Consider the following 19,643-nt stretch of genomic DNA (forward strand, 5'->3'; position numbering starts at 1 on the left):
CTGCTCACAGCCAGCGTGCAACTAAATACCCAGCCCTGCTCACAGCCAGCGTGCAACTAAATACCCAGCCCTGCTCACAGCCAGCGTGCAACTAAATACCCTGCTCAGCTCACAGCCAGCGTGCAACTAAATACCCAGCCCTGCTCACAGCCAGCGTGCAACTAAATACCCAGCCCTGCTCACAGCCAGCGTGCAACTAAATACCCAGCCCTGCTCACAGCCAGCGTGCAACTAAATACCCAGCCCTGCTCACAGCCAGCGTGCAACTAAATACCCAGCCCTGCTCACAGCCAGCGTGCAACTAAATACCCAGCCCTGCTCACAGCCAGCGTGCAACTAAATACCCAGCCCTGCTCACAGCCAGCGTGCAACTAAATACCCAGCCCTGCTCACAGCCAACGCATCACTAAATACCCAGCCCTGCTCACAGCCAACGCATCACTAAATACCCAGCCCTGCTCACAGCCAGCGTGCAACTAAATACCCAGCCCTGCTCACAGCCAACGCATCACTAAATACCCAGCCCTGCTCACAGCCAACACATCACTAAATACCCAGCCCTGCTCACAGCCAACACATCACTAAATACCCAGCCCTGCTCACAGCCAACACATCACTAAATACCCAGCCCTGCTCACAGCCAACACATCACTAAATACCCAGCCCTGCTCACAGCCAACGCGTCACTAAATACCCAGCCCTGCTCACAGCCAACACATCACTAAATACCCAGCCCTGCTCACAGCCAACGCGTCACTAAATACACAGCCCTGCTCACAGCCAACGCATCAATAAGCATCTTGCTAATAAAGCACCACGCAGGTCTCACCTCTATAGCAGTGACCGGTCGGTTCAGAATGTCCTTCAGCAGTGCCAAGTCATCCTTATACATAGTGGTAACTTCTCCTTCCTTAAACATAGAGCTAAAGCGCCCAGCACGACCCGAAATCTGTAGCGCCTGAGAGGTGGAAATGGTATCGACTTCTCGTTCACCCTTTTCATTGATGTTCGGCTTCATCAGAGAGTTAAAAATGATTCTCTTTATGCTCCTAAAAATAAAAATCCAGTGCTTAGAAATGTGCTGAACACTTCACCCTACTCAGATCCAGCGACCACATAATGTATAGGCTAGAACACAAGGGCTGTGAGTAACTTACACATAATGTATAGGCTAGAACATAAGGGCTGTGAGAAACTTACACATAATGTATAGCCTAGAACATAAGGGCTGTGAGAAACTTACACATAATGTATAGGCTAGAACACAAGGGCTGTGAGTAACTTACACATAATGTATAGCCTAGAACATAAGGGCTGTGAGAAACTTACACATAATGTATAGGCTAGAACACAAGGGCTGTGAGAAACTTACACATAAATGTATAGGCTAGAACATAAGGGCTGTGAGAAACTTACACATAATGTATAGGCTAGAACATAAGGGCTGTGAGTAACTTACACATAAATGTATAGGCTAGAACATAAGGGCTGTGAGAAACTTACACATAAATGTATAGGCTAGAACATAAGGGCTGTGAGTAACTTACACATAATGTATAGGCTAGAACATAAGGGCTGTGAGTAACTTACACATAATGTATAGGCTAGAACACAAGGGCTGTGAGAAACTTACACATAAATGTATAGGCTAGAACACAAGGGCTGTGAGAAACTTACACATAATGTATAGGCTAGAACATAAGGGCTGTGATTAACTTACACATAAATGTATAGGCTAGAACATAAGGGCTGTGAGAAACTTACACATAAATGTATAGGCTAGAACATAAGGGCTGTGAGTAACTTACACATAATGTATAGGCTAGAACATAAGGGCTGTGAGTAACTTACACATAATGTATAGGCTAGAACATAAGGGCTGTGAGAAACTTACACATAATGTATAGCCTAGAACACAAGAGCTGTGAGAAACTTACACATTATGTATATGCTAGAACATAAGGGCTGTGAGTAACTTACACATAATGTATAGGCTAGAACATAAGGGCTGTGAGAAACTTACACATAATGTATAGCCTAGAACACAAGAGCTGTGAGAAACTTACACATTATGTATATGCTAGAACATAAGGGCTGTGAGTAACTTACACATAATGTATAGGCTAGAACATAAGGGCTGTGAGAAACTTACACATTATGTATATGCTAGAACATAAGGGCTGTGAGTAACTTACACATAATGTATAGCCTAGAACACAAGAGCTGTGAGAAACTTACACATAAATATGTTACGACTTTAATTTTACAGACCTGGCGCTCAGAGCATAAGTAGTCACCTACTGGCACGTGACAGGCAACCAATCAGTGACTGCTTGTGCTACAGAATCAGCAGAGGACTGTAAGTCATGTGTATAATCAGTGAGTGCTTGTGCTACAGAATCAGCAGAGGACTGTAAAACAACCCTGTGTATAATCAGTGACTGCTTGTGCTACAGAATCAGCAGAGGACTGTAAGACAACCCTGTGTATAATCAGTGACTGCTTGTGCTACAGAATCAGCAGAGGACTGTAAGGCAACCCTGTGTATAATCAGTGACTGCTTGTGCTACAGAACCAGCAGAGGACTGTAAGACAACCCTGTGTATAATCAGTGACTGCTTGTGCTACAGAATCAGCAGAGGACTGTAATGCAACCCTGTGTATAATCAGTGACTGCTTGTGCTACAGAATCAGCAGAGGACTGTAATGCAACCCTGTGTATAATCAGTGACTGCTTGTGCTACAGAATCCGCAGAGGACTGTAAGACAACCCTGTGTATAATCAGTGACTGCTTGTGTTACAGAATCAGCAGAGGACTGTAAGGCAACCCTGTGTATAATCAGTGACTGCTTGTGCTACAGAATCAGCAGAGGACTGTAAGACAACCCTGTGTATAATCAGTGACTGCTTGTGCTACAGAATCAGCAGAGGACTGTAAGACAACCCTGGGTATAATCAGTGAGTGCTTGTGCTACAGAATCAGCAGAGGACTAAGACAACCCTGTGTATAATCAGTGTCTGCTTGTGCTACAGAATCAGCAGAGGACTGTAATGCAACCCTATGTATAATCAGTGACTGCTTGTGCTACAGAATCAGCAGAGGACTGTAAGGCATGTGTATAATCAGTGACTGCTTGTGCTACAGAATCAGCAGAGGACTGTAAGACAACCCTGTGTATAATCAGTGACTGCTTGTGCTACAGAATCAGCAGAGGACTGTAAGTCATGTGTATAATCAGTGAGTGCTTGTGCTACAGAATCAGCAGAGGACTGTAATGCAACCCTGTGTATAATCAGTGACTGCTTGTGCTACAGAATCAGCAGAGGACTGTAATGCAACCCTGTGTATAATCAGTGACTGCTTGTGCTACAGAATCCGCAGAGGACTGTAAGACAACCCTGTGTATAATCAGTGACTGCTTGTGCTACAGAATCAGCAGAGGACTGTAAGGCAACCCTGTGTATAATCAGTGACTGCTTGTGCTACAGAATCAGCAGAGGACTGTAAGACAACCCTGTGTATAATCAGTGACTGCTTGTGCTACAGAATCAGCAGAGGACTGTAAGACAACCCTGTGTATAATCAGTGACTGCTTGTGCTACAGAATCAGCAGAGGACTGTAAGGCAACCCTGTGTATAATCAGTGACTGCTTGTGCTACAGAACCAGCAGAGGACTGTAAGACAACCCTGTGTATAATCAGTGACTGCTTGTGCTACAGAATCAGCAGAGGACTGTAATGCAACCCTGTGTATAATCAGTGACTGCTTGTGCTACAGAATCCGCAGAGGACTGTAAGACAACCCTGTGTATAATCAGTGACTGCTTGTGTTACAGAATCAGCAGAGGACTGTAAGGCAACCCTGTGTATAATCAGTGACTGCTTGTGCTACAGAATCAGCAGAGGACTGTAAGACAACCCTGTGTATAATCAGTGACTGCTTGTGCTACAGAATCAGCAGAGGACTGTAAGACAACCCTGGGTATAATCAGTGAGTGCTTGTGCTACAGAATCAGCAGAGGACTGTAATGCAACCCTATGTATAATCAGTGACTGCTTGTGCTACAGAATCAGCAGAGGACTGTAAGGCATGTGTATAATCAGTGACTGCTTGTGCTACAGAATCAGCAGAGGACTGTAAGACAACCCTGTGTATAATCAGTGACTGCTTGTGCTACAGAATCAGCAGAGGACTGTAATGCAACCCTATGTATAATCAGTGGCTGCTTGTGCTACAGAATCAGCAGAGGACTGTAAGACAACCCTGTGTATAATCAGTGACTGCTTGTGCTACAGAATCAGCAGAGGACTGTAAGGCAACCCTGTGTATAATCAGTGACTGCTTGTGCTAAAGAATCAGCAGAGGACTGTAATGCAACCCTGTGTATAATCAGTGACTGCTTGTGCTACAGAATCAGCAGAGGACTGTAAGGCAACCCTGTGTATAATCGGTGACTGCTTGTGCTACAAAATCAGCAGAGGACTGTAAGACAACCCTGTGTATAATCAGTGACTGCTTGTGCTACAGAATCAGCAGAGGACTGTAAGGCAACCCTGTGTATAATCAGTGAGTGCTTGTGCTACAGAATCAGCAGAGGACTGTAAGACAACCCTGTGTATAATCAGTGACTGCTTGTGCTACAGAATCAGCAGAGGACTGTAAGGCAACCCTGTGTATAATCAGTGAGTGCTTGTGCTACAGAATCAGCAGAGGACTGTAAGGCAACCCTGTGTATAATCAGTGAGTGCTTGTGCTACAGAATCAGCAGAGGACTGTAAGGGAACCCTGTGTATAATCAGTGAGTGCTTGTGTTACAGAATCAGCAGAGGACTGTAAGGCAACCCTGGGTATAATCAGTGACTGCTTGTGCTACAGAATCAGCAGAGGACTGTAAGGCAACCCTGTGTATAATCAGTGACTGCTTGTGCTACAGAATCAGCAGAGGACTGTAAGGCAACCCTGTGTATAATCAGTGAGTGCTTGTGCTACAGAATCGGCAGAGGACTGTAAGGGAACCCTGTGTATAATCAGTGAGTGCTTGTGTTACAGAATCAGCAGAGGACTGTAAGGCAACCCTGGGTATAATCAGTGACTGCTTGTGCTACAGAATCAGCAGAGGACTGTAATGCAACCCTGTGTATAATCAGTGACTGCTTGTGCTACAGAATCAGCAGAGGACTGTAAGACAACCCTGTGTATAATCAGTGACTGCTTGTGCTACAGAATCAGCAGAGGACTGTAAGACAACCCTGTGTATAATCAGTGACTGCTTGTGCTACAGAATCAGCAGAGGACTGTAAGGCATGTGTATAATCAGTGACTGCTTGTGCTACAGAATCAGCAGAGGACTGTAAGACAACCCTGTGTATAATCAGTGACTGCTTGTGCTACAGAATCAGCAGAGGACTGTAAGGCAACCCTGTGTATAATCAGTAAGTGCTTGTGCTACAGAATCAGCAGAGGACTGTAAGGCATGTGTATAATCAGTGACTGCTTGTGCTACAGAATCAGCAGAGGACTGTAAGGCAACCCTGTGTATAATCAGTGACTGCTTGTGCTACAGAATCAGCAGAGGACTGTAAGGCAACCCTGTGTATAATCAGTGACTGCTTGTGCTACAGAATCAGCAGAGGACTGTAAGGCAACCCTGTGTATAATCGGTGACTGCTTGTGCTACAGAATCAGCAGAGGACTGTAAGACAACCCTGTGTATAATCAGTGACTGCTTGTGCTACAGAATCAGCAGAGGACTGTAAGGCAACCCTGTGTATAATCAGTGAGTGCTTGTGCTACAGAATCAGCAGAGGACTGTAAGACAACCCTGTGTATAATCAGTGACTGCTTGTGCTACAGAATCAGCAGAGGACTGTAAGGCAACCCTGTGTATAATCAGTGAGTGCTTGTGCTACAGAATCAGCAGAGGACTGTAAGGCAACCCTGTGTATAATCAGTGAGTGCTTGTGCTACAGAATCAGCAGAGGACTGTAAGGGAACCCTGTGTATAATCAGTGAGTGCTTGTGTTACAGAATCAGCAGAGGACTGTAAGGCAACCCTGGGTATAATCAGTGACTGCTTGTGCTACAGAATCAGCAGAGGACTGTAAGGCAACCCTGTGTATAATCAGTGACTGCTTGTGCTACAGAATCAGCAGAGGACTGTAAGGCAACCCTGTGTATAATCAGTGAGTGCTTGTGCTACAGAATCGGCAGAGGACTGTAAGGGAACCCTGTGTATAATCAGTGAGTGCTTGTGTTACAGAATCAGCAGAGGACTGTAAGGCAACCCTGGGTATAATCAGTGACTGCTTGTGCTACAGAATCAGCAGAGGACTGTAATGCAACCCTGTGTATAATCAGTGACTGCTTGTGCTACAGAATCAGCAGAGGACTGTAAGACAACCCTGTGTATAATCAGTGACTGCTTGTGCTACAGAATCAGCAGAGGACTGTAAGACAACCCTGTGTATAATCAGTGACTGCTTGTGCTACAGAATCAGCAGAGGACTGTAAGGCATGTGTATAATCAGTGACTGCTTGTGCTACAGAATCAGCAGAGGACTGTAAGACAACCCTGTGTATAATCAGTGACTGCTTGTGCTACAGAATCAGCAGAGGACTGTAAGGCAACCCTGTGTATAATCAGTAAGTGCTTGTGCTACAGAATCAGCAGAGGACTGTAAGGCATGTGTATAATCAGTGACTGCTTGTGCTACAGAATCAGCAGAGGACTGTAAGGCAACCCTGTGTATAATCAGTGACTGCTTGTGCTACAGAATCAGCAGAGGACTGTAAGGCAACCCTGTGTATAATCAGCGAGTGCTTGTGCTACAGAATCATCAGAGGACAGTAAGACAACCCTGTGTATAATCAGCGAGTGCTTGTGCTAGAGAATCAGCAGAGGACTGTAAGGCAACCCTGTGTATTATCAGGGACTGCTTGTGCTACAGAATCAGCAGAGGACTGTAAGGCAACCCTGTGTATAATCAGTGACTGCTTGTGCTACAGAATCAGCAGAGGACTGTAAGGCAACCCTGTGTATAATCAGTGACTGCTTGTGCTACAGAATCAGCAGAGGACTGTAAGGCAACCCTGTGTATAATCAGTGACTGCTTGTGCTACAGAATCAGCAGAGGACTGTAAGGCAACCCTGTGTATAATCAGTGACTGCTTGTGCTACAGAATCAGCAGAGGACTGTAAGACAACCCTGTGTATAATCAGTGGCTGCTTGTGCTAAAGAATCAGCAGAGGGCTGTAAGGCAACCCTGTGTATAATCAGTGACTGCTTGTGCTACAGAATCAGCACAGGACTGTAAGGCATGTGTATAATCAGTGACTGCTTGTGCTACAGAATCAGCAGAGGACTGTAATGCAACCCTGTGTATAATCAGTGACTGCTTGTGCTACAGAATCAGCAGAGGACTGTAATGCAACCCTGTGTATAATCAGTGACTGCTTGTGCTACAGAATCAGCAGAGGACTAAGACAACCCTGTGTAAAATCAGTGAGTGCTTGTGCTACAGAATCAGCAGAGGACTAAGACAACCCTGTGTTTAATCAGTGAGTGCTTGTGCTACAGAATCAGCAGAGGACTGTAAGGCAACCCTGTGTATAATCAGTGAGTGCTTGTGCTACAGAATCAGCAGAGGACTAAGACAACCCTGTGTATAATCAGTGAGTGCTTGTGCTACAGAATCAGCAGAGGATTGCAAGACAACCCTGTGTATAATCAGTGACTGCTTGTGCTACAGAATCAGCAGAGGACTGAAATGCAACCCTGTGTATAATCAGTGGCTGCTTGTGCTACAGAATCAGCAGAGGACTGAAATGCAACCCTGTGTATAATCAGTGACTGCTTGTGCTACAGAATCAGCAGAGGACTGTAATGCAACCCTGTGTATAATCAGTGACTGCTTGTGCTACAGAATCAGCAGAGGACTGTAATGCAACCCTGTGTATAATCAGTGACTGCTTGTGCTACAGAATCAGCAGAGGACTGTAAGGCAACCCTGTGTATAATCAGTGAGTGCTTGTGCTACAGAATCAGCAGAGGACTAAGACAACCCTGTGTATAATCAGTGGCTGCTTGTGCTACAGAATCAGCAGAGGACTGAAATGCAACCCTGTGTATAATCAGTGACTGCTTGTGCTACAGAATCAGCAGAGGACTGTAAGGCAACCCTTTGTATTATCAGGGACTGCTTGTGCTACAGAATCAGCAGAGGACTGTAAGGCAACCCTGTGTATAATCAGTGACTGCTTGTGCTACAGAATCAGCAGAGGACTGTAAGGCAACCCTGTGTATAATCAGTGACTGCTTGTGCTACAGAATCAGCAGAGGACTGTAAGGCAACCCTGTGTATAATCAGTGACTGCTTGTGCTACAGAATCAGCAGAGGACTGTAAGGCAACCCCTGTGTATAATCAGTGACTGCTTGTGCTACAGAATCAGCAGAGGACTGTAAGACAACCCTGTGTATAATCAGTGACTGCTTGTGCTACAGAATCAGCAGAGGACTGTAAGACAACCCTGTGTATAATCAGTGGCTGCTTGTGCTAAAGAATCAGCAGAGGGCTGTAAGGCAACCCTGTGTATAATCAGTGACTGCATGTGCTACAGAATCAGCAGAGGACTGTAAGGCAACCCTGTGTATAATCAGTGACTGCTTGTGCTACAGAATCAGCAGAGGACTGTAAGGCAACCCTGTGTATAATCAGCGACTGCTTGTGCTACAGAATCAGCAGAGGACTGTAAGGCAACCCTGTGTATAATCAGCGACTGCTTGTGCTACAGAATCAGCAGAGGACTGTAATGCAACCATGTGTATAATCAGTGACTGCTTGTGCTACAAAATCAGCAGAGGACTGTAATGCAACCCTGTGTATAATCAGTGACTGCTTGTGCTACAAAATCAGCAGAGGACTGTAATGCAACCCTGTGTATAATCAGTGACTGCTTGTGCTACAGAATCAGCAGAGGACTAAGACAACCCTGTGTATAATCAGTGAGTGCTTGTGCTACAGAATCAGCAGAGGATTGCAAGACAACCCTGTGTATAATCAGTGAGTGCTTGTGCTACAAAATCAGCAGAGGACTGTAAGGGAACCCTGTGTATAATCAGTGAGTGCTTGTGCTACAGAATCAGCAGAGGACTAAGACAACCCTGTGTATAATCAGTGAGTGCTTGTGCTACAGAATCAGCAGAGGATTGCAAGACAACCCTGTGTATAATCAGTGACTGCTTGTGCTACAGAATCAGCAGAGGACTGTAAGACAATCCTCTGTATAATCGGTGACTGCTTGTGCTACAGAATCAGCAGAGGACTCTAATGCAACCCTGTGTATAATCGGTGACTGCTTGTGCTACAGAATCAGCAGAGGACTAATGCAACCCTGTGTATAATCGGTGACTGCTTGTGCTACAGAATCAGCAGAGGACTGTAAGACAACCCTGTGTATAATCAGTGACTGCTTGTGCTACAGAATCAGCAGAGGACTGTAATGCAACCCTGTGTATAATCAGTGAGTGCTTGTGCTACAGAATCAGCAGAGGACTGTAAGACAACCCTGTGTATAATCAGTGGCTGCTTGTGCTAAAGAATCAGCAGAGGACTGTAATGCAACCCTGTGTATAATCAGTGAGTGCTTGTGCTACAGAATCAGCAGAGGACTGTAAGACAACCCTGTGTATAATCAGTGACTGCTTGTGCTACAGAATCAGCAGAGGACTGTAAGACAACCCTGTGTATAATCAGTGACTGCTTGTGCTACAGAATCAGCAGAGGACTGTAAGACAACCCTGTGTATAATCAGTGACTGCTTGTGTTACAGAATCAGCAGAGGACTGTAAGACAACCCTGTGTATAATCAGTGACTGCTTGTGCTACAGAATCCGCAGAGGACACAGATAAAAGATAGGGGCACAAGTTCTCTGGCTCTCAGGATTTGTCATGTGAAGAGTTTCGATGTCACACGTGAAGTAGTTGATGAGGTCATTGTATGATGTATTGTAAGCAATAAAGCCCCAGAGTAACTGAGTGGGTTACAGCGTTCAGTCAATTTACTTCCTGGGTGAACTCAAAGGGACATAAAACCTTAAATTTGTATTTCATGATGCTACCTAGGTATCTCTAGAACACAATATTATACATTAGCAAGAACACTGGATAACAGCACTATTACCTGTCATGTAGTGCTACAGATACTACCTAGGTATCTCTATAACACACAATATTATACATTAGCAAGAGCACTAGATAACAGCACTATTACCTGTCATGTAGTGCTACAGATACTACCTAGGTATCTCTATAACACACAATATTATACATTAGCAAGATCACTAGATAACAGCACTATTACCTGTCATGTAGTGCTACAGATACTACCTAGGTATCTCTATAACACACAATATTATACATTAGCAAGAGCACTAGATAACAGCACTATTACCTATCATGTAGTGCTACAGATACTACCTAGGTATCACTATAACACAATATTATACATTAGCAGGAGCACTAGATAACAGCACTATTACCTATCATGTAGTGCTACAGATACTACCTAGGTATCTCTATAACAAACAATATTATACATTAGCAGGAGCACTAGATAACAGCACTATTACCTGTCATGTAGTGCTACAGATACTACCTAGGTATCTCTATAACACACAATATTATACATTAGCAAGAGCACTAGATAACAGCACTATTACCTGTCATGTAGTGCTACAGATACTACCTAGGTATCTCTATAACACACAATATTATACATTAGCACGAGCACTAGATAACAGCACGATTACCTGTCATGTAGTGCAGCAGATGCTACCTAGGTATCTCTATAACACACAATATTATACATTAGCAAGAGCACTAGATAACAGCACTATTACCTGTCATGTAGTGCTACAGATACTACCTAGGTATCTCTATAACACAATATTATACATTAGCAAGAGTACTAGATAACAGCACTATTACCTGTCATGTAGTGCTACAGATACTACCTAGGTATCTCTATAACACAATATTATACATTAGCAAGAGCACTAGATAACAGCACTATTACTTGTCATGTAGTGCTACAGATACTACCTAGGTATCTCTATAACACACAATATAATATATTAGCAAGAGCACTAGATAACAGCATTATTACCTGTCATGTAGTGCTACAGATACTACCTAGGTATCTCTATAACACAATATTATACATTAGCAAGAGCACTAGATAACAGCACTATTACCTGTCATGTAGTGCTACAGATACTACCTAGGTATCTGTATTACACACAATATTATACATTAGCAAGAGCACTAGATAACAGCACTATTACCTGTCATGTAGTGCTACAGATACTACCTAGGTATCTCTATAACACACAATATTATACATTAGCAGGAGCACTAGATAACAGCACTATTACCTGTCATGTAGTGCTACAGATGCTACCTAGGTATCTCTATAACACACAATATTATACATTAGCAAGAGTACTAGATAACAGCACTATTACCTGTCATGTAGTGCTACAGATACTACCTAGGTATCTCTATAACACAATATTATACATTAGCAAGAGCACTAGATAACAGCACTATTACCTATCATGTAGTGGTACAGATGCTACCTAGGTATCTCTATAACACAATATTATACATTAGCAAGAACACTGGATAACAGCACTATTACCTGTCATGTAGTGCTACAGATACTACCTAGGTATCTCTATAACACACAATATTATACATTAGCAAGAGCACTAGATAACAGCACTATTACCTGTCATGTAGTGCTACAGATACTACCTAGGTATCTCTATAACACACAATATTATACATTAGCAAGATCACTAGATAACAGCACTATTACCTGTCATGTAGTGCTACAGATACTACCTAGGTATCTCTATAACACACAATATTATACATTAGCAAGAGCACTAGATAACAGCACTATTACCTATCATGTAGTGCTACAGATACTACCTAGGTATCACTATAACACAATATTATACATTAGCAGGAGCACTAGATAACAGCACTATTACCTATCATGTAGTGCTACAGATACTACCTAGGTATCTCTATAACAAACAATATTATACATTAGCAGGAGCACTAGATAACAGCACTATTACCTGTCATGTAGTGCTACAGATACTACCTAGGTATCTCTATAACACACAATATTATACATTAGCAAGAGCACTAGATAACAGCACTATTACCTGTCATGTAGTGCTACAGATACTACCTAGGTATCTCTATAACACACAATATTATACATTAGCACGAGCACTAGATAACAGCACGATTACCTGTCATGTAGTGCAGCAGATGCTACCTAGGTATCTCTATAACACACAATATTATACATTAGCAAGAGCACTAGATAACAGCACTATTACCTGTCATGTAGTGCTACAGATACTACCTAGGTATCTCTATAACACAATATTATACATTAGCAAGAGTACTAGATAACAGCACTATTACCTGTCATGTAGTGCTACAGATACTACCTAGGTATCTCTATAACACAATATTATACATTAGCAAGAGCACTAGATAACAGCACTATTACTTGTCATGTAGTGCTACAGATACTACCTAGGTATCTCTATAACACACAATATAATATATTAGCAAGAGCACTAGATAACAGCATTATTACCTGTCATGTAGTGCTACAGATACTACCTAGGTATCTCTATAACACAATATTATACATTAGCAAGAGCACTAGATAACAGCACTATTACCTGTCATGTAGTGCTACAGATACTACCTAGGTATCTGTATTACACACAATATTATACATTAGCAAGAGCACTAGATAACAGCACTATTACCTGTCATGTAGTGCTACAGATACTACCTAGGTATCTCTATAACACACAATATTATACATTAGCAGGAGCACTAGATAACAGCACTATTACCTGTCATGTAGTGCTACAGATGCTACCTAGGTATCTCTATAACACACAATATTATACATTAGCAAGAGTACTAGATAACAGCACTATTACCTGTCATGTAGTGCTACAGATACTACCTAGGTATCTCTATAACACAATATTATACATTAGCAAGAGCACTAGATAACAGCACTATTACCTATCATGTAGTGGTACAGATGCTACCTAGGTATCTCTATAACACAATATTATACATTAGCAAGAGCACTAGATAACAGCACTATTACCTATTATGTAGTGCTACAGATACTACCTAGGTATCTCTATAACACACAATATTATACATTAGCAACAGCACTAGATAACAGCACTGTTACCTGTCATGTAGTGCTACAGATACTACCTAGGTATCTCTATAACACACAATATTATACATTAGCAAGAGCACTAGATAACAGCACTGTTACCTGTCATGTAGTGCTACAGATACTACCTAGGTATCTCTATAACATACAATATTATACATTAGCAAGAGCACTAGATAACAGCACTATTACCTGTCATGTTGTGCTACAGATGCTACCTAGTTATCTCTAGAACACAATATTATACATTAGCAAGAGCACTAGATAGCAGCACTATTATCTGTTATGTAGTGCTACAGATGCTACCTAGGTATCTCTATAACACAATATTATACATTAGCAAGAGCACTAGATAACAGCACTATTACCTATCATGTAGTGCTACAGATACTACCTAGGTATCTCTATAACACACAATATTATACATTAGCAACAGCACTAGATAACAGCACTATTACCTGTCATGTAGTGCTACAGATACTACCTAGGTATCTCTATAACACACAATATTATACATTAGCAAGAGCACTAGATAAAAGCACTATTACCTGTCATGTAGTGCTACAGATACTACCTAGGTATCTCTATAGCACAATATTATACTTTAGCAAGAGCACTAGATAAAAGCACTATTACCTGTTATGTAGTGCTACAGATACTACCTAGGTATCTCTATAACACACAATATTATACATTAGCAAGAGCACTAGATAACAGCACTATTACCTGTCATGTTGTGCTACAGATGCTACCTAGGTATCTCTAGAACACAATATTATACATTAGCAAGAGCACTAGATAGCAGCACTATTATTTGTTATGTAGTGCTACAGATGTTACCTAGGTATCTCTATAACACACAATATTATACATTAGCAAGAGCATTAGATAACAGCACTATTACCTGTCATGTAGTGCTACAGATACCACCTAGGTATCTCTATAACACACAATATTATACATTAGCAAGAGCACTAGATAGCAGAACTATTATCTGTTATGTAGTGCTACAGATACTACCTAGGTATCTCTATAACACATTAGCAAGAGCACTAGATAACAGCACTATTACCTGTCATGTAGTGCTACAGATACTACCTAGGTATCTCTATGACACACAATATTATACATTAGCAAGAGCACTAGATAACAGAACTGTTACCTGTCATGTAGTGCTACAGATACTACCTAGGTATCTCTATAACACACAATATTATACTACCTAGGTATCTCTATAAAACACAATATTATACATTAGCAAGAGCACTAGATAATAACAATATTACCTGCTATCTAGTACATTAGCAAGAGCACTAGATAACAGCATTATTACCTGTCATGTAGTGGTACAGATGCTACCTAGGTATCTCTATAACACAATATTATACATTAGCAAGAGCACTAGATAACAGCACTATTACCTATCATGTAGTGCTACAGATGCTACCTAGGTATCTCTATAACACAATATTATACATTAGCAAGAGCACTAGATAACAGCACTATTACCTATCATGTAGTGCTACAGATACTACCTAGGTATCTCTATAACACACAATATTATACATTAGCAAGAGAACTAGATAACAGCACTGTTACCTGTCATGTAGTGTTAGATACTACCTAGGTATCTCTATAACACACAATATTATACATTAGCAGGAGCACTAGATAACAGCACTATTACCTGTCATGTAGTGCTACAGATACTACCTAGGTATCTCTATAACACAATATTATACATTAGCAAGAGCACTAGATAACAGCACTATTATCTGTCATGTAGTGCTACAGATACTACCTAGGTATCTCTATAGCACACAATATTATACATTAGCAAGAGCACTAGATAACAGCTCTATTGCCTGTCATGTAGTGCTACAGATGCTACCTAGGTATCTCTATAACACACAATATTATACATTAGCAAGAGCACCAGATAACAGCACTATTACCCGTCATGTAGTGCTACACTCACTACCTAGGTATCTCTATAACACAGAATATTATACATTAGCAAGAGCACCAGATAACAGCACTATTACCTGTAATGTAGTGCTACAGATACTACCTAGGTATCTCTATAACACAATATTATACATTAGCAAGAGCACCAGATAACAGCACTATTACCTGTCATGTAGTGATACAGATACTACCTAGGTATCTCTATAACGCACAATATTATACATTAGCAAGAGCATTAGATAACAGCACTATTACCTGTCATGTAGTGCTACAGATACTACCTAGGTATCGCTATAACACACAATATTATACATTAGCAGGAGCACTAGATAACAGCACTATTACCTGTCATGTAGTGCTACAGATACTACCTAGGTATCTCTATAACACACAATATTATACATTAGCAAGAGCACTAGATAACAGCACTATTACCTGTCATGTAGTGCTACAGATACTACCTAGGTATCTCTATAACACACAATATTATACATTAGCAAGAGCACTAGATAACAGCACTATTACCTGTCATGTAGTGCTACAGATACTACCTAGGTATCTCTATAACACATAATATTATACATTAGCAAGAGCACTAGATAACAGCACTATTACCTGTCATGTAGTGCTACAGATACTACCTAGGTATCTCTATAACATATAATATTATACATTAGCAAGAGCACTAACAGCACTATTACCTGTCATGTAGTGCTACAGATACTACCTAGGTATCTCTATAACACACAATATTATACATTAGCAAGAGCACTAGATAACAGCACTATTACCTGTCATGTAGTGCTACAGATACTACCTAGGTATCTCTATAACACACAATATTATACATTAGCAAAAGCACTAGATAACAGCACTATTACCTGTCATGTAGTGCTACAGATACTACCTAGGTATCTCTATAACACACAATATTATACATTAGCAAGAGTACTAGATAACAGCACTATCACCTGTCATGTAGTGCTACAGATACTACCTAGGTATCTCTATAACACACAATATTATACATTAGCAAGAGCACTAGATAACAGCATTATTACCTGTCATGTAGTGCTACAGATACTACCTAGATATCTTTATAACACAATATTATACATTAGCAAGAGCACTAGATAACAGCACTATTACCTGTCATGTAGTGCTACAGATGCTACCTAGGTATCGCTATAACACACAATATTATACATTAGTAAGAGCACTAGATAACAGCACTATTACCTGTCATGTAGTGCTACAGATGGTACCTAGGTATCTCTATAACACATTATTATACACTAGCAAGAGCACTAGATAACAGCATTATTACCTGTCATGTAGTGCTACAGATACTACCTAGGTATCTCTATAACACAATATTATACATTAGCAAGAGCACTAGATAACAGCACTATTACCTGTCATGTAGTGCTACAGATGGTACCTAGGTATCTCTATAACATACAATATTATACATTAGCAAGAGCACTAGATAACAGCACTATTACCTGTCATGTAGTGCTACAGATACTACCTAGGTATCTCTATAACACACAATATTATACATTAGCAAGAGCACTAGATAACAGCACTATTACCTGACATGTAGTGCTACAGATGCTACCTAGGTATCTCTATAACACAATATTATACATTAGCAAGAGCACTAGATAACAGCACTATTACCTGTCATGTAGTGCTACAGATACTACCTAGGTATCTCTATAACACACAATATTATACATTAGCACTAGATAACAGCACTATTACCTGTCATGTAGTGCTACAGATACTACCTAGGTATCTCTATAACACACAATATTATACATTAGCAAGAGCACTAGATAACAGCACTATTACCTGTCATGTAGTGCTACAGATACTACCTAGGTATCTCTATAACACACTATATTATACATTAGCAAGAGCACTAGATAACAGCACTATTACCTGTCATGTAGTGCTACAGATACTACCTAGGTATCTCTATAACACACTATATTATACATTAGCAAGAGCACTAGATAACAGCACTATTACCTGTCATGTAGTGCTACAGATACTACCTAGGTATCTCTATAACACATAATATTATACATTAGCAAGAGCACTAGATAACAGCACTATTACCTGTCATGTAGGGCTACAGATACTACCTAGGTATCTCTATAACACAATATTATACATTAGCAAGAGCACTAGATAACAGCACTATTACCTGTCATGTAGTGCTACAGATACTACCTAGGTATCTCTATAACACATAATATTATACATTAGCAAGAGCACTAGATAACAGCACTATTACCTGTCATGTAGTGCTACAGATATTACCTAGTATAGCGAGAGAGCACATGGCACACAAGCACATTACTGTGTGTAGGGTCTGACATCTGTACACCGGCGCTAGTGAGAGCACGTGGCACACAAGCACATCACCGTGTGTAGGGCCTGACGTCTGTACACCGGCGCTAGTGAGAGCACGTGGCACACAAGCACATCACTGTGTGTAGGGTCTGACGCCTGTACACCGGCGCTAGTAAGAGAGCACATGGCACAGAAGCACATCACTGTGTGTAGGGTCTGACGTCTGTACACCGGCGAGAGAGCACATGGCACACAAGCACATCACTGTGTGTAGGGTCTGACGTCTGTACACCTGCGCTAGTGAGAGAGCACATGGCACACAAGCACATCACTGTGTGTAGGGTCTCACTAGCGCCGGTGTACAGACGTCAGACCCTACACACAGTGATGTGCTTGTGCGCCATGCGCTCTCACTAGCGCCGGTGTACAGACGTCAGACGTCTGTAGGGTCTGACGTCTGTACACCGGCGAGAGATCACATGGCACACAAGCACATCACTTTGTGTAGGGTCTGACATCTGTACACCGGCGAGAGATCACATGGCACACAAGTACATCACTATGTGTAGGGTCTGACGTCTGTACACCGGCGCTAGTGAGAGCGCATGGCACACAAGCACATCACTGTGTGTAGGGTCTGACATCTGTACACCGGCGCTGGTGAGTAAGCCTACAGTGCGCACACAAGTATTACAGTATTAAGCCTATAGCGTGCACACAAGTATTACAGTATTAAGCCTATAGCGCGCACACAAGTATTACAGTATTAAGCCTACAGCGCGCACACAAGTATTACAGTATTAAGCCTACAGCGCGCACACAAGTATTACAGTATTAAGCCTACAGCGCGCACACAAGTATTACAGTATTAAGCCTACAGCGCGCACACAAGTATTACAGTATTAAGCCTACAGCGCGCACACAAGTATTACAGTATTAAGCCTATAGCGCGCACACAAGTATTACAGTATTAAGCCTACAGCGCGCACACAAGTATTACAGTATTAAGCCTACAGCGCGCACACAAGTATTACAGTATTAAGCCTATAGCGCGCACACAAGTATTACAGTATTAAGCCTATAGCGCGCACACAAGTATTACAGTATTAAGCCTATAGCGCGCACACAAGTATTACAGTATTAAGCCTATAGCGCGCACACAAGTATTACAGTATTAAGCCTATAGCGCGCACACAAGTATTACAGTATTAAGCCTATAGCGCGCACACAAGTATTACAGTATTAAGCCTATAGCGCGCACACAAGTATTACAGTATTAAGCCTATAGCGCGCACACAAGTATTACAGTATTAAGCCTATAGCGCGCACACAAGTATTACAGTATTAAGCATATAGCGCACACAAGACTGTTAACGTGACGTCACTACTCACAGGTTCAGCCCCATCCCAATGGCATCAGTTGCAACCAGGATTTTACAAGGATCTTCTGGGTTGTTGAACTTTTTTGCCTGCGCAAGTTTTGTCCCTTAAAAAATAAAAAACACAACATGTGACTTCTGTCTGATAAAGCCAAGTTCTGAAGGACTTACAGACTGAAGTGCAGTAATATTCACTTTCAGCGAGCTCACATGCACGCCATAGCTAGAGACGGTAAGAACTTACCTGGGGGCAAACTGCCATAGATCACAGCACATTGTAACCCACGTGCCTCAACCTGCCGACTCACAGAATAAATGTCGCTCTTATTAAAACAGACTATACAGTCCCCAGGACGAAGATTATCCAAAGACTCCAGAGCAGAATCCAGAATCTGAATGGGTGTGAGCCTCTCGTAGCGCCGCACCTGGGAATAGATTTAAAGAACAGTTCAGTGCTCTGTATCAATGTAATCTCCTAGGTGACATCACTGCACATAACTAATGGTCTAGAATTGGCAATCCAGTGCGCACGGCATATAACTATGGTAGACTGAAAATCTATGTTTAACACAAAATGTGTGTGTGGTGAGGTGACACAGGGTTATTACAATGGAGGAATAATAGTGCAACATAA

The 19,643-nt window shown here is 41.6% G+C and overlaps 1 protein-coding gene across 1 annotated transcript in view; it reads right to left on the bottom strand.

Moving 5' to 3' along the window:
• SUPV3L1 (Suv3 like RNA helicase) overlaps window positions 1–19,643 on the bottom strand; it is a 98,819-nt gene that overhangs the window by 15,185 nt on the left and 63,991 nt on the right. Inside the window, exons 9-11 of the mRNA XM_053691853.1 lie at window positions 19,254–19,434; window positions 19,023–19,116; window positions 830–1,049 (exon numbers count right to left, since the gene is read on the bottom strand). Of these exons, the coding sequence (XP_053547828.1) occupies window positions 830–1,049; window positions 19,023–19,116; window positions 19,254–19,434 (495 nt within the window). The remainder of the gene's footprint in view (window positions 1–829; window positions 1,050–19,022; window positions 19,117–19,253; window positions 19,435–19,643) is intronic.

The sequence above is a fragment of the Bombina bombina genome, chromosome 9 (assembly GCF_027579735.1).
Source record: "Bombina bombina isolate aBomBom1 chromosome 9, aBomBom1.pri, whole genome shotgun sequence".
NCBI lineage: Eukaryota > Metazoa > Chordata > Amphibia > Anura > Bombinatoridae > Bombina > Bombina bombina.